The sequence below is a fragment of the Saimiri boliviensis genome, chromosome 4, assembly GCF_048565385.1.
Source record: "Saimiri boliviensis isolate mSaiBol1 chromosome 4, mSaiBol1.pri, whole genome shotgun sequence".
NCBI classification, from domain to species: domain Eukaryota; kingdom Metazoa; phylum Chordata; class Mammalia; order Primates; family Cebidae; genus Saimiri; species Saimiri boliviensis.
This window is the reverse complement of record NC_133452.1, coordinates 68,525,281-68,550,835: the sequence shown is the minus strand read 5'-3', so window position 1 is coordinate 68,550,835 and position 25,555 is coordinate 68,525,281. Positions and strand designations below refer to the sequence as shown.

General features: G+C 32.8%; 1 protein-coding gene across 2 annotated transcripts in view; it reads right to left on the bottom strand.

The window, feature by feature from the left end:
* The window catches only part of ASCC3 (activating signal cointegrator 1 complex subunit 3), a 337,355-nt gene that overhangs the window by 116,291 nt on the left and 195,509 nt on the right, over positions 1-25,555 (bottom strand). For both annotated transcript variants that reach the window (XM_074397671.1, XM_003922908.4), the window contains exons 21-30: positions 24,259-24,484; positions 22,478-22,632; positions 20,060-20,158; positions 18,220-18,388; positions 16,371-16,591; positions 9,256-9,341; positions 7,042-7,208; positions 5,884-6,029; positions 5,632-5,752; positions 3,023-3,165 (exon numbers count right to left, since the gene is read on the bottom strand). In XM_074397671.1, coding sequence (XP_074253772.1) covers positions 3,023-3,165; positions 5,632-5,752; positions 5,884-6,029; positions 7,042-7,208; positions 9,256-9,341; positions 16,371-16,591; positions 18,220-18,388; positions 20,060-20,158; positions 22,478-22,632; positions 24,259-24,484 — 1,533 coding nt within the window. The remainder of the gene's footprint in view (positions 1-3,022; positions 3,166-5,631; positions 5,753-5,883; positions 6,030-7,041; positions 7,209-9,255; positions 9,342-16,370; positions 16,592-18,219; positions 18,389-20,059; positions 20,159-22,477; positions 22,633-24,258; positions 24,485-25,555) is intronic.

Here is a 25,555-nt window from a genome sequence, read left to right as displayed (position 1 = left end):
ATGGAGCTGGAAGCTGTTATCCTCAGCAAACTAATGCAGGAACAGAAAACCAAACACCCCATGTCCTCACTTAGAAGTGGGAGCTGAACAGTGAAAGCACATAAACATAATGAGAACAACATGCACTGGGGCCTATTGGGGATGGTGGGAAGAAGAGTATTAGGAAGGATAGCTAATGGACGCTGGGCTTAATACCTGGACGATGGGTTGATCTGTGCAGCAAACCATCATGGCACATGTTTACCTACTGATATGGTTAGGCTTTTGTGACCCCACCCAAATCTCATCTTAAATTGTAATCCCCATAATCCCCACATGTCAAGGAAGAGACCAGGTGGAGGTAACTGAACCACAGAAGTCATTTCCCCCATGCTGTTCTCATGATAGCAAGTGAGTTCTCACAATATCTTATGGTTTTATAAGGGGCTCTTCTCCTTTTGCTCAGCACTTTCCCTATCTGCCACCTTGTGAAGAAGGCATTTTGCTTCCCCTTCACCTTCCACCAGGATTGTAAGTTTCCTGAAACCTCCCCAGCCATGCTGATCTGTGAGTCAATTAAACCTCTTTCCTTTACAAATTACCCAGTCTTGGGTAATTCGTTATAGCAGTATGAAAACGAACTAATACACCTACGTTAACAAACCTACATATCCTGCTTATGTACTCCAGAACTTAAAATGAAAGTTGAAGAAAAAAATAAAAATAATGTAATTATAAAAATATTTATGTTAAATACAATAATAAATTTATAATAAACATCATATATATATGAAGTAATGTTTTCTAGGTGTCGTATTTTAGCAGTGAAAATTTACAACAGCAGAAACCATGAGAGTATATTCTATAGTTTCTACCTAGCCTTGCTGATAAAGATTTCTGCCAATTAAAAAAATACAAAACAAAGAAGTGATTCTACACAATGTCTGAGCTATTTATAATTCCTTAGGTCTCATACATTAAAATAATAATAAAAAGAAACAGTGGAAGTGTACTGTACCTGGTAGGAGCACATAAGGTTCACATTTGAAGTTAATGCGAGTCACATATGTGCTAAATGGATACTGTCTATATACTCCTCAAAGTGTGGTTAGTAGGTTTGTACATTATATCCTGACTTCAAAGAAAAGTATCCATTTGGAAGACTTTTAGGATAATATATAAAATAAAATTAAGCCTAGAGAGATACTGCACATAAACCGAATCATCAATATTTTGTGTATCTATTTTTCATCATTTGCCTCCTAAGATATGAAACTGCCTTAAGACACTACAGGATGATTATTTAGATACAAAATAATACAGGCTAAAAAATATTTTAACAACGTTCTTCTGACCATAAATTATTATCTTAAATATCTGGTATGCCCATACAAGTAATATTAACTAAATAAAGATAAAATTTAAAAGATAAAATGATCACTATTACTCTACTTCAAGCAGTCATTTGATAACCTGCATATTAAGCTAATGCATGAGTCTGTTAGTGAATAGGTCATCTATGGAACTAAGCAAGAACATTTTGAAATATCAGTTAACTATTACAGAATAATATATGTAGTACTATTCAATGAGTCTACTAACCCTAAATGAGTCATAAGAAGTAGAAGGGGAGAAATATGCAAACTGTTAAGCCTGGACACCAGTGGGTTTGGAACATTGTTTTTTACTAAAGCTGAACAGTACTGCTCTTCTTTAGCCTGCATGAGATCACGAAGTGGGAACACTGAAGAGGGTAGGTGGAGAGATCACAATGCAACAATGATGTTACTGATTTCATCTGTTTTCATTATAATTCCATTTAGGAAAATATTTTTCAAAACTGGAATAGTGTAAGAAAGAACAATCACTATATATTAAATCTATAGAGGGGAGGAAGAATATTTATATTTAGATGTAGTAGAAAGAATCACAAAGGACCAAACTAACAAACTATATTATATAAAATGTAAAGTCTTCTATTTGTAAAAAGATACCGTAATAAAAAGACAAGCAATAAACTAGCATAGTTACCTAATATAGCAGGTGAAAGATTAATATCTATATATGTATAGCAATACATATACATGGAGAAAAGTAATACAAATTTTACAATGTATATATTTTTCTAAATTTGGCAAGGCTCTCACACAAATCTACAAAATAAATGCTGTACTGTAATAGATCAAGGACCAAAAGAAATGAAGAGACAACAAAGAAGAAAGAAGACAACTAGTAATCATATGCAAAAAATGTTCAACCATACAAAAATCAAGGCATACATTAAGATAATATTTTATCTATAATATATCAATGAGTTGTAACAAATGAAGATATAGTAAACTGTTACTCTCACATACTTCTGATAATTCATACATCAGTGGTGATGACGCCAATAAGTATGGCTCTTTTGGAAAGTAATTAGCAGTATACCTGAAAAGCTGTAAAAATGTTCACATTATTTGAACCACTAATATTATTTTTAGAACTCTATACTGAGAAAATAACTTTAAACAAAGAAAAACCTACAATAATAAAGATGCTTGATTGTTAAATCACAGGAGAAAACCACTATGAATTAGTTGCATAATGGAAGATAACTACATAGACACAAAAATTATAATTTAAAATTTTACTAGTGGTTGTTACTTAGAAAAAGAATAATAACAGGCTTTAAATTTTTATATAGTAGTGCTTTTTAAAATTAAAAAAAGATTATTATATATTTTTTAAAAACCTAATTTTATAAAATTGATTTTAAGTTCAGTGAGGGCAGTGAATACGCAAAGATTATGAAAACAATTGAATGCTAAAATATACATAGGTGATAATGTTAAAGGAAAAGACATAAATATGAATACACAAAATAAATATTAAGTGGGAATATACTAGAACAAACTATATCAGAATATTAATAGTGTGTTAAGGTGGCGGTACTATGCATTTCTTCTTTCCCTATAATATAATTACATATGCAATGTTCATTATAAACGACATCAGTTAACCTGAAATGTATAAGAAGTAGAAGATAAAATAAGTTGCTTACCTCGCTTTCGTCCATATTCAACCACTGCTTTGGATCTTCTTCAGTAGCCAGGAAGGCTATCAATTCTAAAGCAGTAAGACGAGTTTGACGTCTTGATGAGACAAATATCAAAACAGGTTTGGCTGGAGAATGGCTTCTAATTGCTGTTGAAAAGTTATGGGAAGTAAAATGGAAAGCTACTTAACTCCAGAATATGAATTTCATTAGGGTATCAAACGGATAAATGAAAACTAACAATGTAAAGGATTTAGGCATGAAATCTGGCATTATTGCAGGTACAACATAGATCTGGAAGCATATTAGAGAGATGATAGGAAAAGAAAGGTTGATGGCCCCACCTAGGGAGTGTATTGCCTAGGACAGAAAAGATTTAATTATGCTGGGTCCAAGTTCTATTCTGACTTGCCAAGGAATGGAGAAACTTAAAGATTGAGACTCTCCACTTGGACATAAAGAGGGGCACATCACACAGTAGGGTCCATTAGGGGGTGCTACAGGAGGGATAGTGGGAGGGATAGTGGGAGGGAGGGAGAATGGGGGAGAGATAACGTGGGGAGAAATGTCAGGTATAGGTGATGGGGGGATGGTGTCAACAAACCACCTTGCCATGAATGCACCTATGTAACAATCTTGCATGATCTGCACATGTACCCCAGAATCTAAAGTATAATAATAAAAAGAAGTGCTATACATGGATACTCAAACTTAGATTTAGTATTTTTGTGCCAAGTTGTGTTTCTCAGCTATTTCTGTTTGCCTAAGTGGTGATATTACATAGTTAATGGGTCCTGGAGTTGAGTGAGGAAGTCAAGCTCTGCCAGGTGATAAAAAATGTCTAAAAGACCAGAAAAACTTCCTTTTATTTTTGTTATCAGTAACAGAAAAATTAGGAGAGTCTGTACCAGTAAACAGGTTAAGAGAAAAATCAGAAGAAAGCTTTCCCTCTGCTTTTCTAAAAGCGTTATGTGTGAGAAGGGAAGACAGGAGAATGTAGAAGAAGGCTGAAGAGAATGCCATGAATGAACAAATATCTGAGTAATGGGACATGGTAGTCAGCACAAAAAAGATGAGATGATGATGACTCTGGTTAATACAAACCCAAGTAACAAGACTGAATGAAATTTTGTAAACCAAACCTTTAAAAATAATTAAAGAGGCACATAAATCACTTGGCTTATCCGGAAATGAGGGTTTTTTTCTGCTTTACATCAGCTCCAAAAAGCTGATAAGATGTCACAAGTAGAATATATATTTGTCCACAACTCTCTTAAAACAGTCAGAGATATTTAAAAATTGTATATAAAAAGTTCAACCTCTTTGTAATTTCTTGTTTGAAACGTGAGCTGCAGAATTTCTTTTTATGGGCTGGGAAACAAGGTTTATAATGGAAATGTTAACATGACCTTGACGTTATTTACACACTAACTATGAAAAACAAAGCTATCACACAATCATATTTCTAAACTCAAAGAAATACAGTAATCACTACAGGTGTAATAAATAGTTCATCAGTACAGCTGCTGTGCTGATACCATATCTACATAAGTGTAAGTATTTTACTTATTGACTATTGATTTATATAACACAGAATGCTTTCTTTCCATCAATGGTATGCAATCAGTCATTCCATATAGATATATGCAATTTCAACAATACATATTATGAAAAATAAACTCATTTATCTTATTTCTCACTTTTTATTATTATCAGAATATTATAGAATGTAAATGATAAAGCTTTGATAAATCATATTAGAGATACACTGTTTAAAATACGCATATTAGCACAATATTGGTATCATTTGGACACATAAATATAAATGGATCTCCGTCTTTCTTTAAACCTCAACATTTAATGGATTTTTGCTGCTGAAAGAACAGGTGTGGCCAAACAGCTCACGGCAGATTTATTGTTCATTAGTGATTTTGTACAATGCTTCTGTGGTGGTGTAAATAATCTAAACTGCCAAGACTGGTCTCTAGTTCACAATCAATACTTTGCTTCTGTCATAAGGCTAATTACAGCAGCAAAAAAGTCACCTCACAACTGTCACTACACAATCAACAGCAGTTCACATTTGAGAATTTATTTTTGAGGTTATTTTTAATTGATATAATAAATATTCTTTATGCAGCCCAAATAAAACATGTTTCAATAAAATAGGAGTGCTATTCTTAAATCTTTCCTGTTTGCCTAATTTGTTAGAAAAAGGAAAAACTATAAACAGAAGCACTGTACTAAAGTACTTAAATTTCTAAGTTTTATGATTTCTCATAAAAATTATGATTATGTTTTTGACTTGTAGCTTTTATTTCTCATTTGTTCAAGCTACTATCATAAAACACTGATTAATATTAAGAAAAATCTAATACTTTTTTAAAATTACATACTTTTATTCCACTACAAATTCATTACCATTTGTGAAATCTCTCAAATTTTCAATAGGAAATTTAACATATATTTGAATGCCTTAACAGTTGAGACAGTTTTAGATATTTGTAGAAGCTGGACCAGTATCATCCTTTCAAAGAGACCATCACCAATTAGAAGACATTTGATAGCTACCATAAATAATGGTTACTATTTTATTCCAAGAATCTGAAGCTTACCCTGAAATGCAGGCTTGTTCATACTAGCCATACGAGGACAATAATGTTGTCCTGGAAAGCCCTGAATGTGAACTTCCAGTGGAACTGGGCGTACTGACGGTCGGAAGTTAAACAAGCCCATCTACAGTAAATATGAGAGAGAAACCATTTTCAGTGTTTATATTGAGTTTTATAATGTTATAATAGCTCTTTAAAGGAATCATCAAAGTCACACTATTAAATAACTGCATAATTTATCAATCTTCTACATACCTGCTTAATATTGAGCCAGTCAGCAAGGTCTCTGGCATTAGCTAATGCAGTAGATAGTCCAACTACTCTAACAGGCTTTTCTGTGTGTGATGAGATAAAATTTGTCCGAGATACAATGACCTCTAGAACAGGGCCTCTTTCCTCCCCTAGAAAATAGGAAAAAATAAATGTTAATCATTTAACAAGTCTGTGTTGGTCACTGCAACTACAAACGGAAAAGTTCGTAGCTTCTTCAAAAAAAAAAACCTAAACAGAGCTATCAAAGGATTCTGCAATCCCACTCCCAGTGCATGACATTACTTAGATGTTGAATAAAAGAAATTGACCTCATGGAAATGAAGAGTAGAAATGAGTCTAGGAGGATGGGTTGGAGTCACAAGAGAAGGGAATAGAGAGATGGTGCTCAAGGGTACAATATTTCAGTTGGACAGGAAAAATACATTTGTCAGATTGACTGTATAGCCAGCAGTGTGACAATGGTTAATAATAATATACTGTACATTTCAAAATTGCTAAATGATATGGCTTAGAACAGTGCCCTGCCCAAACTGCATGTCAAACTGTAATCTCCAATATTGGAGGTGAGGTCTGGTGGGAGGTGATAGGATCATGGGGGCAGTTTCTTCTGAATGGCTTATCATCATCCTCTTGGTGCTGTTCTCATGACAGTGGGTAAATTCTCATGAGATCTTGTTGTTTAAAAGTGTGTAGAACCTTCCTCTCCACCTCGCTCTCTTGCTCCTGCTCTTGCCACGTAAGAAGCTCTCTCCTGCTTTGCCTTTTGTCATGACTGAAAGCTTCCTGAGGCCTCCCCAGAAGCAGGAGCCACTACGTTTACTGTACAGCCTGCAGAAACTTGAGCCCATTAGACTTATTTTAAAAAATAAATTACTCAGTCTCAGGTATTTCTTTATGGCAATATAAGAACAGATAAACACAATAAGAGAAAATTTTTTTATGTTTCACCACAATTTATACAAAAGGTGACAAATATGTTATCTCGATTTAATTAATTCCACATCATATACATATATCAGAACATCACATTGTACCCCATAAATATATACAATCATTACATGCAAATTAAAAATAATACAAATAATTAATATTTTAGAAACTTAAAGCTTGTAAACTGGCTTTAGATACAGTGGTACCTACCAAGCAGATGGATCTCATCTATGATGAGAATAGTGACTTGCTGAACATAGCTCCTATTTTGCCAGCTTCTGCTGACTCCATCCCACTTCTCTGGTGTAGTGACAATAAGGTCAGCCTTGGCAATGGATTTCATATCAGGAGTCACATCCCCTGTTAGTTCAATAACTCTGAAGGGATATAAAAATGATCTCAGAAACTTTTCAGGTAACAACCTTGGAAATGCAAAAACGCATCTCTTTAAAATAAAATTTTATAAGGCTTAAAATTACTGTTATCTACCTTTGTTTTCTGAAATTTTCCAAGTTGAGTCCAAAATCTACGTTTCTTAAGAACTCTGAGAAAATTTCTTGCCATAAAATGGACAAATAAATTCCAATCATTGACATATCTAACTTTTATGCAGATATGCAAGGATATCAAAATTTGCTTTAAATATGTTTATAGACTCTCCATTCTAAGTGATTTTAAGGAAGTTAAACTCATACTTCCTGTCCCCAGAAATACAATTTATTTAATTGCATTTTAGGTTTTGGGGTACATGTGAAGAACATGCAAGATTGTTGCATAGGTACACACATGGCAGTGTGAATTGCTGCCTTCCTCCCCATCACCTACATCTGGCATTTCTCCCTATGCTATCTCTCCCCAGCTCCCCACCCCACGATGTCCTTCCCCTATTTCCACCCCCACACACAGACCGCAGTGTGTGATGCTCCCCTCCCTGTGTCCATGTGAAGGGAAGTGCTACTTTGTGGAGACAAAAAAGGCATTCATTAAAGATATTTAGGATTAGGTATAAATTTAATTAAAATTACGTGTAATTTAGATGGTATGCAAGCTCATTTCTTTCCTTAGATTGAAATTTTCTATAGATTTTATAGCCAAAATAAAATGTATTAGTATGAAAACAAGATAAGCCAGAGCAAATATGTACCAACTCAATCTAAGCAGATCACATTCATATAAGTGAAAGAAAAGGAAAAGAAAACCCTATGTAGATACAGAGGAATTACCTAAGAATTTCTAATTACATAGGAATATCTCTAGGCTAACACCAAATTTTAAGTAATTACTAAAATAATTTTTTTTTTTTTTTTTTTTTTTTGAGACAGAGTCTCATTTTATCACCAAGTTAGAATGCTGTGGCACAATCTCAGCTCACTGCAACCTCTGCCTCCTGGGTTCAAGTGAGTCTCCTGTCTCTGAGTAGCTAGGATTAGAGGCATGTACCATCACTCCTGGCTACTTTTTGTATTTTTAGTAGAAACAGGGTTTTGCTATGCTGGCCAGGCTGATCTCAAACCTCTGACCTCAGGTGATCCACCTGCCTCAGCCTTCCAAAGTATCAAGGTTACAGGCGTGAGCCACCATATTCAGTTGAAAATAATTTCTAATCTGTGTTAAGGCTTGGAAAATAACAAAAAGGGCAAAATTGATTCCTCTAAGCATACTGTTCACAAAGTATGTTCTTATTCTTGTTTATTTTAAAGATTTACATTTTATATGTTATTTTGAATATGGAATACATTCATATGGTTTATCCCTGTCCTATAGACAGCTAGTTCTCATTCTGAAAAAAACACATATTCCTATTCTTTATTATTTTGAAAAAACATAAGCTAGAATACTTTAAATTTTGTTTTGTTTTTTTTTACATTATCTTTGAAGATCCTTCTTTTCGTATACAAAAAACTCATTTTTTATAGAGTGATACAATATTTTATATTGTGTGTACTATAATTTACTTGCTGAGGCGCTATTGAAAATTCCTTTCTCTGTAATTTTTACTATTTAAAATAATGCCGCAATTAATAACCTTGTACTATATTATTAATGAAAAAACCCCACATCATGTTTTTCAAAGAACTGCTGCTTTTACATAAATAATTTACATGCAAAATGCCTTCTAAGCAGTTTCTGGAAGTTGCTCTGCATATATGAAAAAAATAGAGAGAGAGAGCTTGTTTTTGTTTTCAGAATGAAAATATTTTGAAAAAGTTATCTTGCCAAATAAATACTCACATTAAGTAATTTAGGAGATTTCATTTTTCAATCTTAAAACAATGAGAATATTGATATCATTTTAATAGTAGGAACGTATCTTTAAAGACTATGAGATCATTGTAAAGCCATTCAATAGTTTTATTCAACTCTTATTTCCTGGTCCTTTTAGACAAATCAAAACATATCTATTGAGTAAAGGTAAGAACTTACTTTTTACCAAGTTTTTCTTCTATTCTAACTTTCCAATCATCCATTCTTTCACGTACCAGGGCTTTCAGGGGTGCAATATATACCGCCTAAAAAGGGGAGAATAGCCAAAAATACTCTCAAGAAAATAGTGATAGTATTTTCAAATAAAAGTACACTCCAACATTTTGTCAAAATATGACAGTGTGGTTTTAAAATGAATACTTTAAGATGAATATTTTTAATTCTGAATACTCCAATTTTTGAATCAATGTGAAAAAGTCATTAACTTAAACTACATTTATCCAAAATAAGACAGAAATGTAACACATCACAAACATTCTAATCATAAAAAATATTAACGTAGATGAATTTCAATTACATTTTTAAAAGCATCAGAGATATTTTCCTTAGGCATTTTACTATAAAATTATATTCTACATAATAAGAACAAATAAACAAATTATGAGATAACAAGAGAAAATTAGGTCTGATGAAAATAATGTTTTTTCTAGTATTATAAATATTTATGAGTTACATGTAATTCATGAAAAAATGTTGAAGTTTTGAAGAGAAATAAACTGTTCTTTAAATTTTAATGCAGATTTTATGAAGATGCTAGTAATACACTTTAGGTGCTAAAAAATAAATAAAATAAAAGCTGGTCTTTAGTAATCCAAATCTATATAAAATTTATTCCCCTTATAAAATGTTTCTAATTTAGAGTAGAGCTCTACTGTTATATTAACATGTCTCTGGAGATTGATAACCACATATTAGAGAGACAGAAAAGTAGGAAAACAGGATTAAGCAGGGAAGAAAAGCCACTAACTGGAAATTACTACAAAAGGATGTTAAAACATTTCTGAAACCATAAACTATGAAGAAACTAGCCCACAATTCCAATCACAACATCTCTGTAATATTTCTATTTTAATGTGATGTACTCACAAAATTTAGAACAAGAAAACTCAAAAGACTATATAAAAAAAAACTGCTAGAATTAATAAGCAAATTCAACATGGTTGAAGGATACAAAGTCAACATATACAAACCAGTAGAATATATACTATTAGCAAACTATCAAAAAAGTCAAGAAAACAGTCCCACTTACAATAGCATCAAAAAGAATACAATACTTAGGAATAAATTTAACTAAAGAGGTAAAAAATCTGTACGCTGAAAACTATAAAACATTGAAAAGAAACTGAAGGAAACACAAAGAAATAGAAAGATTATCCCATGTTCATGGATTGGAATAATTAGTATTGTTGAAATCGTCATATAACCCAGAGCAATCTATAGTTTAAATGCAATCCTTATCAGAATTCCAATGGCATTTTTCACAGAAACAGAAAAAAAAATCCTAAAATGCACAAGAAACTACAAAGACCGTAAATAGCCAAAGCAATTTTAAGAAAGAAAACTAGTCAGAGGTATCACATTTCCTAGTTTCAATTTATATTATAAATCTAGAGTAATCATAACAATATGGAAATATGGAACTGGCATAAAAAGAGACACATAGACCAGTGGAGTGAATAGAAAGCCCAGAAATCAACCCACACATAGAAGGTCAACTAATCTTCAACATGGGCCTGAAGCACACATACAAGAAGGAAACGATAGTCTCTTCAATAAATGGGGTAAGGAAGACTATATTCACAAGTAAAAGAATGAAACCAGACTACTGCCATATACCATATACAAAAACTAACTCACAATAAATTAAAGAATTAAATGTAAGATCTAAAACCACAAAATTCTTAGAAGAAAACATAAGAAAAAAGCTCCTCAATGTTGGTCTTTCAAAAGCAAATATAAACAAGTAGGTATACAACAAATTTAAAAGCTTTTACACAGAAAATAAATAAATAAAATCAACAGAGAGACAATGTGAAATGAAAGAAATGACAAAACGAAAAAAAAGTTTGCAAGCCATGTACATTAGTTCTGCCTCAGTGGCTTCCTTTTCCATGCTTCCAGTTACTTGTAGTCAATTGTGGTCAAAAAAATTAAATAAAAAATTCTAAAAATAATTAATAAGTTTTAAGTTATGTACCCTTCTAAGTAGCATGATGGAATCTCACACTGTTCCACTCAATTCAGCCTGGAACACGAATCATCCCTTTGTTCAGAGTAGTTAGGCTGTAGCCACTTCCCAACCATTAGTCATTAACCATATTGTTTACCAGAAAGACTGTGGCAGTATCACAGTGCTTATGTTCAGGTAACACTTACCTAATTTAGTAATGACCTCAAAGTATGAGTAGTGATGCTGACCATTTGAATTTGCCAAAGAGAAGACATAAAGTGTTTGAAGTGAAAAGGTGAAAGTTCTTAAGAAAAGAAAAAAAAAAATCATATGCTGGGGTTACTAAGATCTATGTTAATAAAAAACTTTCTATTTGTAAAATCATGAAGCAGGAAAAAGAAACTTGTGCCAGTTTTGATGTTGCACCTTAAAAACTGCAAAAATTATGGCCCCAGTACATGATAAGTGCTTAGTTAAAATGGAAAAGGTATTAAATTTGTGGGTGGAAAACATGAATGAAAATGTGGTTTTTAACTTTTAATACATTTTTCTTAAGTACATATTTATAAAGGACATAGTAATGTACTACTGTGTACCATTTCTTTTTCTTAACTTTTTTTTTTACTTGACATATAATAATTGCACATATTTATGGGATACATAGTGATGTTTTGATACATATAATGTATAGTGATCAGATCGGGGTAATTAGCATATCCCTCATCTCAAACATTTATCATTTCTTTGTGTTGGGAATCTTCAATATCCTTCTAGCTATCTGAAACCATATTACATATTATTGTTAGCTACAGTGATATACAACACTAGAACTTATTCCTTCTACTCAGCTGTAATTTTGCGTCCTTTACCAATTATTTCCTTATCCCTCCCTTCCCCCTACCCAACTAGGTTCAGTACCATTGGATTCAGGCATCCATCTGGGTTTTGGAATGTATCACCCGAGAATAAGCAGGGGCTATGTATCTGATAAAAGGTTACAATCCAAAATAGAAACTTACACAACTCAATAGCAGATAAACCCAAATAATTCAATTAAAAATGGGCAAAAGATCTGAATATATACTTTTTTTTAAAAGAAAATACACAAAGAGTCAATGGATACATGAAAAGCTACTCAACATAAATAGCCATCAAGGAAATGCAAATTAAAATTCAATAAGATATCAATTACACCTGTTAAAATGGCTATTATTAAAGGACAAAAGACAGCCAGGCATGAGGCACAAACCTGTAGTCCTAGCTACTCTAGAGGCTGAGGTAGGAGGCTCGCTCAAGCCCAGAAGTTCAAAGCCAGTCTAGGCAACACAGCGAGACTCTATCTCCTATTAAAAAAAAGAAAGAAAGAAAAGAAAAGAAAAAGAAAAATATAAAAAACATAACACATGTAGTTGTTATGGTACATGATTCTTGACAATGTAAATTGTATAGCCATTATGGAAGACAATCTGGAGGTTTTTCTTTTTTTTTTTTTTTTTTTTTTTTTAATTAAGCATAGGACTATCCAGCAATCCCAAAGGAAACAAGATCAGTATCTCAAAGACATATATCCAAAGGAAATGAGATCAGTAACTCAAAGAGATATCTGCACTCCCATGTTCATTGTAGCTTTACTCAGAATAGCCAAGGTATGGAAATGAACTAAAGTGCCTCAAGAAGGTTAAAGAAATTGTGATATGTATACACGCACACGCACACACACACACACACAAACACACACAAGGAAATATTATTTGGCTTTAAAGAAGAAAAAAAAAAAATTGCCATTTTAAACAATATAGATGAACCCAGAGGACATTATGTTAAGTGACCAGACATAGAAAGAAAAATACTGCATAATTTCACTTATACCTGGAATTTTTAAAAGTTGTATTCAGAGAAGGAAACAGTAGAATATTCGTTACCAGGGGTGAGGAAGGGGGAACAAGGAGATACTGGTCAACAGGTATAAAGTTTCTTTTATGGTAAATGAATAAATACTAGACACCTAATACACAGCATGGTGATTATAGTTAATAGTACTCCATCATATAATTGAAATTTGCTAAGAGAATAGATTTTATGTGTTCTCACCAAAAAAAAGGTAACTATTTGAAGGATGGATATGCTAATTACCTTGATTGCAGTAATCATTTGACAATGTATGTCAAAACATCACATAAAACATCTTAAATATACATAATTTTTATTAAAAATAATAAATACTAGGAAAGAGTTAAAAAATTATGCTTCAAGAAAGCCTTAAAGCAATACTTATTTGACTTGTAATGTTATTTAATATTAATTAACAATATTGTGCCCATCTGTAGAAAAGTCATTTAAAAGCTACCCTATATTTAATATGTACAATCAAACTACATTTATTAATTAAAGCACTGGCATTTTCTTCATATAGAAAAGACTTGATTATGAATTATTTTGTATTATTTAACTTGGTCCATGAAGTAGGTTTGTCCTAGTGAAATTACCTATGAAATGTAGAAATCCTACAATGAGGAAAGGATGTGTGTGTGTCACTATGTACATCAGATATTTAACTGGAGGACTACAAAGTTTAAAGTAAACTTTGTTGTGCAGATTATCTTAATATAGGCAAACCTAATTCTACTGCACTTTGTAGATATTGTTTTTTACAAATTGGAGGTTTGTGGCAACCCTGTGTAGAGCAACTCTATCAACAGCAATTCTATCGATTTTTCCAACAGCATGTGCTCGCTTCATGCCTCTATTACATTTTGGTAATTCTACCAATATTTCAAACTATTTCTTTATTATTGTATCAGTTATGGTGATCTGTGTTCAGTGATCTTTGATGCTATCTTGTACTTGCTGTGTAGTATCATGAACTACACCATATAAGATGACAAACATAATTGATAGGAGTGTGTGTTCTCTCCACTGACCAGCTGTTCTCCCATGTCTTTCCTTCTCCTCTGGCCTCCTTCTTCCCTAAGACACAACAATATTGAAATCAAGTCACTTAATAAACCTACAATAGCCTCTATGTGTTCAAGTGAAAGGAAAAGCTGCATGTCTCACTTTAAATTAAAAGCTAGAAATGATTAAGCTTAGGGAGGAAAGCATGTGGAAAGCTGAGACAGGTCAAAAGCTAGGCCTCTTAATACCAGGGAATTAGCCAAGTTTTGAATCCAAAGAAAAAGTTATTGAAGGAAATGAAAAGTGCTACTTCACTGAACACATGAATGATAAGAAAGTGAAACAGCTTTATTCCCTGATATGGAGAAAGTTGGAGTGGTATAGACAGAAGATCAAACCAACCACAATATTTCTATAAGCTAATGTATACTCTACAGCAAGGCCCAAATTCTCTTCAATTCTGTAAAGACTGAGAGAGGTGAGGATGCTCCAGAAGAAAAGTTTCAAGCTTGCTTCACAAGGTTTAAAGAAATAAGCCATCTCTGTAACATAAAGTACAAGGTGAAGCAGCAAGCGCTGATGTGGAAGCTGCAACAAGTTATGTAGAAAATATAGCTAAGATAATTGATGAAGGCAGCTACACTAAACAACAGAGTTTTAATGTATACAAAATAACTAATATTGGAAGAGGATGCCATCAAGGACTTTCACAGGTAGAGAAGTCAATGCCTGGCTTCAAAGCTTCATGGAGAAACTAACTTTATTATTAGGGAATAATGCAACTGGTGACTTGACGTTGAAGCCAATGCTCATTCACCATTCTAAAAACCCTGCAGTCCTTAAGAACTATGTTAAATCGCCTCTGCCTGTGCTGTATAAATGAAACAACAAAGCCTGGATGACAGCATATCTACTAAATAGCATGGTTTATTGAATATTTTAAGCCCACTGTTGAGACCTACTACTTAGAAAAAAGATTCCTTTCAAAATGTGACTGCTCATTGACAATGCATCTGGTCACTCCAGAGCATTGACTGAGATGTACCAAGATATGAATATTGTTTTCATGCTTGCTAACATAAGATATATTCTGCACCCCATGGGTCTAGGGGTAAATTTGGCTTTCTTATCTTATTACTTAAGAAATATATTTCATAAAACTATAGCTACCATACACAGTGATTCCTGTGATGGACCTGGGCAGAGTAAATTGAAAACCTCCTGGAAAGAATTCACCATTCTACATGCCATTAAGAACATTGATGAGTCTAGGGAGGAGGTCAAAATATCAACATTAACAGGGAGTTTGGAAGAAGTTTATTCCACTCCTCATGGATGACTGAGAGGTTCAAGACCACTGCAGATGTGGTGAAAAAAGCAAGAGAACTACAATTAGAAGTGGAGCCTGAAGATATAACTGAAATGTTACAATCTCATGAAAAAATGAACAGATGAGGAGTTGCTACTCATGGATGAGCAAAGAAAAGGCGTTTCTTGAGACAAAATCTACTGATGGCAAAAATGCTGTGAACACTGCTGACATGACAATAAGGATTTAGAATATTACATAAACAGTTCATAAAGCAGTGGCAGGGTTTGAGGGAGTTGACTCATTTTGAAAGATGTTCTATTGTGGGTAAAATGCTATCAGGTGGCATCACATGCTACAGAAAAAGCTTTCATGAAAGGAAGAGTCAGTCAATGTGGCAAACTTCACTGTTGTCTTATTTTAAGAAATTGCCACAGCTACCCCAACCTTCAGTAGCCACCACCATGATCAGTCACAGCCATCAACGTTGAGGCAAAGCTCTTCACTAGCAAAAAGATTAAGGCTCATAAAGGCTCAGATGATTGATAGTATTTTTTAGTAATAAAGTATTTTCAAATGTAGTTATGTGCATTTTTTAGACAGAACACTTAATTGCACACTAACTGGTTACAGTAATGTATAAACAGAATTTTTATAAACACTGGGAATCCAAAAAATCTGTGTAACTTACTTTATTGTGACATTCACTATATTGTGATAATATGTAACTAAACCCATGATATCTTCACGGTATACCTGTACTATCTGGTTCCCTGGGAAATTCACTGAGAGTGACAAATCTATTCAATGGACCCTGCTAATATATTTAGAACTGTCTAGTTTAGAGATTATGAACTGTCTTTTCTAATTAAATGTAAGCATATGATTCTTTCAACAGACCTTTGAAGTAGGGTATTTGTTGAAGACTCTGAAAATGGCTAATTCAGCTGCAACAGTCTTGCCCGATCCAGTAGGTGCGCCAAGTAGGACATTACAATCTGTGTGATACAGTGTATGAAATATTTGTGTCTGCACAGGGTTGAAGTGACTGAAGTTGTACAGGGCTTCATATGCTTTACATCCCAAAGCTGTGATCGGTAAAGGCTGAAGATCCAGTAATTCTGAAAAGATCCAACAGGTATGGCTATACAATAATTGAAAAACATGTACAATACTGAATATTATATTATAAATAATAGATTATAGCAATCCTTAGCTCCTTAGACGGCAAAAAACTGCTTAACACAAATTCTTATATACCCATTACAGATCTGGTAGAGCAACAAATATGTCACACAAATAACCACATTTATCATACTGACATACTAGTTACCCTTCTGGGGGAGTGCCCTACATGCTAACTATAATGCTATATTCTTTTTGTTTTTTCAATCAGAAAAGTAATTTGAATAACAACTGATAGATGTTATAGAGCAAAACCTAAATCTGCCCCAATTGGTAAAAAAAATTAAAACCATTTGCAGACTTCAACAATGAAACAGTTACTATCAAGAAATTATTTTTGTTATGCTAGACACTGACCAAGTAAGAGTAGCTGAGTGAACTCTTGTTGCCAATGGAAAGTAAAATGAATTTAGGATAATTCCAGGTAAAAAATTGGGTGGGAGTTTTAAAGCAAAGCATGACTGAGTAAACAAAAACTGCCCTGAGCAAACCTAGAAAGACAGATTTAGTTGTTTCTTATTATGTGGATGGGGGCCTAGGGAATTAGAGTCATAAAATGATTTAGAGAAACAGTTATATACCATTGAGTTCGACAGACCTTATATTTTGCATAATCCAGAAAGGTATCAGTTAGAAACCCAGAAGACATCTTTACTCTCAAGATTATTTTATGCAAGATAAATTGCACTCATTTGAAATTTGAACATGAAGAAATAATCTGTAAGGGAACACAGTAGCCTGTACCTTGAGTAAGATCTTCACATTACTGTTTCAAAATGGAAGTATGGCTAATTTTCTTCTTAAAAAATGTACTTAAAAGTCACAAAGTTAATTCAAAATATTATCCTTTCCCTACTGCTCAATTTAATTACATAGGTAACTGAGGGCTAACAACATTCTTTCTGTACCAGACTACAAGTTTCTTAAATTTTCTGAAGCACTAAAAATTGAGGCCAGGACTGGTGACTCACATCTGTAATCCTAGCACTTTGAGAGGCTGAAGTGGGTAGATCACCTGAGGTCAGGAGTTCAAGACTGGCCAACATGGTGAAACCCTATCTCTACTAAAAATACATAATTAGCTGAGTGTGGTGGCAGGTGCCTGTATACGATCTTGAAAATTACCACATACCCCTTACAATGTTAGGGAAGAGGGATAAAACTAATATAAAGGGTATATGTTATTTGCAGGACACAAACTCACTTGAGGTATATGGAAATCCATTCCGTAGTGATACCACAATATGATTCCTTAATATTAGCTTATTATTATTATTTGGTGTAGAAACACAAAAGATGGGGGGAAAATCCCCATAACTTACTGGTATGTTAGTTAATTTAACATACTAGAAATAAGTTTAAGTAAACTGAAATAAGTGCAAGGGAGAAAATAAGTTTTTCAGAGAGCACGGAATAAATGATGACTGACAATTGAAATAAAAAGGGAGTTATAGAAAAGTTATAATAATGATGAGTAAAACTTTAAGGCATAGACATTTTTCAACATTAATTAAAACAACCATTTTGGAAAATCAATGACTCAAATCAGAATTCACCATGTTACCTGTATGGGGAGGATGTCTCTCTGGTAGAATTAGATGTTGAAAGTTGATAATACATACTGCCTCAGCACCCAACCATCTATCAGACACTGCACGGATGTAGTATTGGGAAGGCAAAGGCTCAAAAATAGGGATTGTAAAAACCAGTAGTTGAGCTTCTTTACTAATGACCTAATATGAAATAAAGTCTGAAATAAATATGGATATTCTAATAGTATAAAGGCCAAAAGAGTCTATTGTCAAGATAACTATCTATACAAGATGTAGATAATGGTATCTCTACAAGATATACTAAGGACAAAGTATCTTGAATTTCTAAAAAGCTGAGATATTTAGGTACTTCAGAAACTTGTGCATGGTTCCCTTCTAAGGATACTTGAAAGAGGTAAAATTTTATGCCCAACCTATATTATTTACATATGCATTATCATCATGCATTAACAAGTTACCAATTTGACTACCTGAATTACCCAAACATCATGCATTCAATTATCAAACTTCATGATTTTTACCATACCCAATTACCATATTATTTACTTAATATTTTTAAGTTCTATCAGTACCTAAAGTGGAATACCAGAATCACTTGGTGCAAATAGAAGGTAACTAAGAAGACAAATGCAATGAATACAAAACACTGCTATGAAATTCTACTGTTGCCTACCCAAGACTCTTACCTGAAGCTTGCTTTCTCTTTGATAAAAACAGAAATTACAAATGAGGCATCATTTAAAGAAATATCATCAAATTGAGTCATTGTCTTGTGATTTATAAAAGTTTTAGAAGAAATACTCTTAATTCAGTATTATTCAGTATTTTGTACAATCTTAAAATTATTATTTATCCTACCTGCTTTACATATTCCACATCTCTGGAACCCATGTCTTAAACCATGGTAAAGATTATGTAGTCATGCATTGCTTACTGACAGGAGCAGTTCTGAACAATGTGTCAGGCAATTTCATCTTAAGAACTTCATAGTGTACATAGACAAACCAGATGGTATAGCCCCTAAACATCTGGGCTATATGGCATAGCCTATTGCTCCTATGTAGCATGTTATTATACAGCATGTTACTGTATTTAATACTTTAGGCAATTATAATGCAATGGCACTTATCTATCTAAACATATTTAAACATAGAAAAAGTAGGTGAAAATACAGTATTATAATCTTATGAGATCACTATTGTATGGTTTTGTATGTTATCTGTTGTTCTCTGAAATGTCAATATCTGGGTCATGACTGGTAACTGAGTTTCTTAAACCAGGGTAACATTGAATAAACCAATACTACAACATTTAATCACTGTGTTTTAAAACTAACAGAAAAACAATACATAAAATAAAGTTTTAATGGCACTATGAAATTACAGAGAAATAATATAAAAGCAGAAACTGTTAGTATAATTTTTTTTTTTTTTGAGACGGAGTTTCGCCCTTGTTACCCAGGCTGGAGTGCAATGGCGCCATCTCGGCTCACTTTTTTTTTTTTTTTTTGAGATGGAGTCTCACTCTGTCACCCAGGCTAGAGTGCAGCGGCATGATCTTGGCTCAGTGCAACTTCCATCTCCTGGGTTTAAGCAATTCTCCTACCTCAGTCTCCTGAGTAGCTGGGATTACATGTTCCTGCCACCAAGCCCAGCTAATTTTTGCATTTTTAGTAGACATGGAGTTTCACCATGTTGGCCAGAACCTTCTTAAACTCCTGACTTCAGGTGATCTGCCCGCCTCAGCCTCCCAAAGTGCTGGGATTACAGGTGTGAGCCACTGTGCCCACACAATATAAAATTTTTTTACCATAGCAAAATACTAAGAATATGTTCACATATATACACTTACTTGTTTTTTTAGAGCTAGAAAATACTCCGAATGATAAATATGATCATTTGTAGGATCTTCTACCCAAATCCACCAGGGTTCTCCCACTGTCCCATGTACCTAGAAGAAAAATAGTACCCTACTACTATGCATATAGTAACTCAAGTAAGGAATAGCAGCTGATCTTCTCACTTTAGAAGCTTTATTGATATATAATTTATATTACAAAGTTTACTCATTTAACATTTAAAGTATACAGTTAAATGATTTTAATACATTTACAAAGTTGTACAACCATCACCATAATCTAATTTCAGAACATTTTCACCACTCCAAAAAGAAATCTTTTATCCATTAGCAGTCACTACCTATTCCTTACAGATTTGTCTATTCTGTAAATTTCAATAAAATAAAATAATACAATATGCAGTCTTTGGTGACTGGAGTTTTTAAATTTACCATAATGGTTTCACAGTTCATCTATGTTTTAGCATGCACCAGTACTTTCATTCCTTTTTATTGTCTAATAATATTCCATTGGACAGATATGCTGCATTTTGTTTATCCATTTCAATGCGTGTGTGTCTCTCTCTCTGATGCCTGCAAAACTATCTTGTTCAGCATACATCTCTTCCTCATGTGACTCAAGAAAAAGTGACCACATTCCCTGGGATAAATTTAATTGGCATAGTTAATCAGCTCATGGGATTTCCCCTGACAACCACTGTAATAAAGTGGAGGCATATGACAAATACTGGCCCAATTAGACTGAAGAAAAGGTCTTATGGTCCATGCTCTGGGCTGCAGAACTGGGGATGTTTCCCATGCTCTATTTAATGCTAACAATAAATCTTGAAAACATCTGAGAAGTATCCAAAAGTGTCAGCACAGCAAATGGGTGGAAAGTTCCTGGTTCCTGAATGACATCTTTAAACAGAAGACTCAACCATGTTTAAGGCCTATTCTACCTGTGGAGCTTTTATTATGCAAGATAATATACCTTCTTGCTTAACTCAGTTTGAGGCAACTCAAGTTTTCCATTCTTGAAGCCAATAGCAGTGTGTCTAACAGAGTTAACTATAAAAATAATTAAGTACTCTAATGTACTAATAAATTAAATCAAACTGCAGATTTATCACAGATACTATTAGAAGTAGACAGTTGAAATATAAAACTTCCACTCATTTAAAAAATAGTTACTAAAAATAAAATTTCAAATGTGAGTTATGGGCAACTATAAATTTATATTTATGTAAAACTTTTTATCTATTGAAATATTAAATATAATTTTGTATCATCTAGTCCCAAAGGAAATGAATCACCTAGTCCCAATGGTAAAAATATTATTATTATTATTATTATCATCATACATGTTTATAGCTGAGGAAACTAAAGGAATGAAAGGTTTAGATACTTTGAGACCAATGTAGAATTGGGTTAGGACCATGGTTGGGTAATTTTAGAGCATACTGTTAAACGAAATTCGTTCACATTAAAGATACAGAAACATCAGGTAATGCAGAAGATACTTACCTACAGTTAATTTGAACGTTACAATAACATGTGAAATGGGCATTGTTATACTATACTTAAGAGACTTACTTGTTTTCTCCGATTGGTTTCTTGAAGAAAAAAACCGAGTCTCACTTGCCTTTGTACCTACAATCTCTAAATAGTAACTGATACAAAAATAGTTCTTAAACACTGTTGATTGAATAAAAAGAGGATCTGGTGTGGATCTTTATATACATAATAACATCTAACCCAGAAGAAGAAAGAATAAAAAGAAAATCATGATGGGAAAATCAAGGATGGACATTCTGAAAGACTGTATAGTGCTAAATATCAGAGAAGTAAAGAAAATAACTGAGAAAATTTATTTATTATGGCAACCCATTAGTCTTTGGAGATCACTGAGGAAATAGTCTCAGTAGGAAAGAAACAGGTGATCCGGAGGAGAAAACAGAATACTTTTTCTACAAGTCTAATGTTTCAAAGAAGGAAAGCATAGTAATTTAAGAGACATCAAAATTTAAAAATGGCTCTTTTTACCACAAAAAATCTTGAGTTTTTGGAAAGCTAAAATGACAGACTAAGTAGACATGGCAAAAGTGAAGATAACATAGAGAAAATAAAAGAAGATAGAACTAATATAGCAAAGTACCTATGGAGTTAAATTCACTAGTCTGTTGTTCATTGTTGAAATTTTAGGATTCCTAAACGTTTTGAAGGAATCTCACTGGTTGACATACTACTAATATACTAGGTTTTTGTTTAGGATTAGAGTAAATATTGCTATAATGTTTTTAATAAATCCTCAATATATATTCTTTTTAGAGGATTTTCTATATGCCTTAGGAACAGATGTAGGGAGATGTAGTTGAGTCTGTAGTACAGACATTTGTGTTTAACACTGATACAGACATTTTCCACTTCTACCTGATCATTCCAAGTGAAATCAGGATAGATGCTGAGTGTCACTCGGAGGACAGTCCTTGTGATGGGCTGAATGGATGCTTCCATCATAACAGAAGGAATCTGATGAACACATTGTTTGACCTTCAGTCCAATATTCACATGATGCAAAATGTGACCTGCAAGAAAAATATCACATAGAAGAAATGTGTCCAGGCAGAAAGAAGCAATATAATCTGACTTGTAAATGGGATTTCAGAGAAGGTAATTTTATTGCTTGTTTTATGATTTGCTATGTAGAATAGCTGACATTCTTGACCTGGCATGTTTGAATATTTTGTAATAGTTAACTTGAATTAGTAATTCACAGATCTTAAAGTCAGTATCAAAGTTTCTTTAGCTATTAATAGGGTTCTTAAAATTACTGAGACTTGATAGTGTTCAAACTACTATAAACAGACTCACTTCTTTCTTAGTTTATGATACAATGTAAAAATATTTAGTATTTTGTGAAAAGTCATTAATTTATTCAGAGTCTATTTCAGAACTCCATAACCACAATTTTGGTAATCAAATGCAACTTACCCAGCTATGCCCATTTTCAGGAAACATAAAGATAAAATATAAAATATGGTCAATCTAGCATAATTATTTTAATAATACTTATACATATTTAATAAGTTATCAGATTTTGGAATATGGATATTTATGGAAGGGCTGATGGGGGTGTAACAAATAAATGTTACTAACTGTAAGTATTTTTCTACTCTAGTCAGAGCAACTAAGTGAAAATAGATTGTATTTTATAGCATCAAGATTTCCTGTATGTCTTGATTCTTCAGAGAATTTTTTTAAAAGTATACTTATTAATAAATCAAAATATTTTATGTCTATCCAAATTTGAACTAAAGTTGATCTTCCTTATTTTGATAAAATGTTTACATGTTACTCCAATGTAAGTACCCTTAATTTCCCTTATTAATAATCCCAGTTTTCCTGATTGATACTTCCTTCTTCCACTTTATCATAAAAGTATTTTTCCTACTAGTATAATAATTACCTTAGCCTCTCTTCACATCTTTAGACTTCTTGCTGACAGAAATCTTCCCTCTCATTCTTCTTCAGCCTGATTCCTTTCATGTGTAATATTTGTTTCACTCAGAAAAAAAATACTGCCTAATCAATTCATTGTATATTTGTCCAAGAGAATGTTAGGATACATGAAGATATATATGTAGGAGTAAAATATTATATATTTTGTAATACATATTTTTATATGTAACATATTTCTTGTAATACATATTTTTTTACAAAACATTTTACTACGTAAAAGAAGGCAGAACACCAAATGCTGTGTACACATTGATACCAACTGGGTTTAAAGACATACATGGATGTAATGAAATTCATTCAGAAACTCTGGAAACATGTTGAGCTTCATGTTCACATAATTTATTGCTGTAATACTGCTGATATAACAAAAGATTTTGAAAATAATATTTTTTAAAAACTGAGAGTAAATATCTTTGAATAATTTTCATTATTTATAGCTAAGATTCCATGTACAAAATAGTAAACTTAAGAGTTCGACAATATAAATGCCATTGTAATTGCTAATTGTGTCAAATAATTTCAAAAAATATGAAGAGATTTTTGCTTGATTTTAGATAAATGAAAAAGATTTATAAATATTGTAAAAATTTTATTTTGATTAATATAGAAATTCACAATACCTTCTTTTACATCTAGCAACATATTTTATTTGCACAAAACAATACATTCAACCATTTTTGCTTCCTTCTTACCTATTTCATCTTTCCTCATGTCCTTCAGCTTATCCACAGTAAGCTTTTTTTCTTCTAATCTTGTTAGGATGTGTGGTGGTAGAACTGAAAATTGTCTCAAAGGGCTAGCCCAACCCCAAAGCCTCTTGTCAATGACTTTACTAAGATTCAGGAGCCTGTAGGTCATGGCAGGCCAACGTTTCCTCAGAGCAATTTCAAAAAGAGCACGGACAATTCTAGCTGCATTCTAAAAAATAATAGGGGGAGATTGGTTGTTATAGTCAATGTGCTTTTAAATTTGTCAATAAATTTATTATTCAAACTCAGTCTCAGAAGTGCAAGTCAAGCTGCATCCTTAAATTATGGGGCAATATTTTTTGTCATATAATCCTAATCATTCTTATTATTTCTACATGAAAATAATCCATCCTTTGTATGTGGATGCTACTTGCTTACTTCTCAGAGGGGAAGCCTTATTTCTAAGTTCTTCGAAAGCTCCATCGTCTAAACAGAAATGAAGTAGGAAAAAAGGCATGCAAAATATTTAGTAGGCTACCGAGGCATCTGACTATAAGAGACAAGTAAAGATGCCTCCTGGTATACGGTGGAATGATTACATTTACAAAGCTATTTAGAGAATTAAGAAAGACAAGGATCCATTCAGGGAAAAAAAAAATAATGAGAGAAGGGTAACAAATGAAATAAATACTGATTAGTGCAGCTACTCAGATGAAAGAGTCATATTAATGGCTTCCTATAAACCAAACAATGTGTTAACTTGCTTTACATATATTGTCTCATTTAATTTTTATAAAAACTGCAATTAATTGATATTGATATTATGATTTTATAAATGAAGATATTAGGACTTAATTAGGTAAAAAATTTGACCAAGGTCACACAGCTAGTTGGTGTCACCGCATGTACTCAAAGCCAGTACTAAAGCTCTCCAAATATGACTGAGATTCTAGACTCAGTAGTCTGAGGATAACTTCATTAATAGACATATAGAAAATTAGAATTAATGCAGCCTTTTTTTTTCCTTCACATTTCTACAGCTAGCTTCCATTTATTTTGCCTCCACTCCTTTATCACTAACTTTGCAGATTGTTTTATTAAAGATTGTTTTTAAAATAATAAACTTAAAAATACCTTCCAATATCTAATAGCACCTGCATTTGAAAATAAAGAATGTTCAATCTGGTTAAAATCTAAACAAGAGATACATAACAGTAGAGATTTCAAATGACAGACAAATAAACAATCCAGCCTAAAATTATGAGGTAAAAAATGACCAGATGAGTTAAGGGCTTTCGTT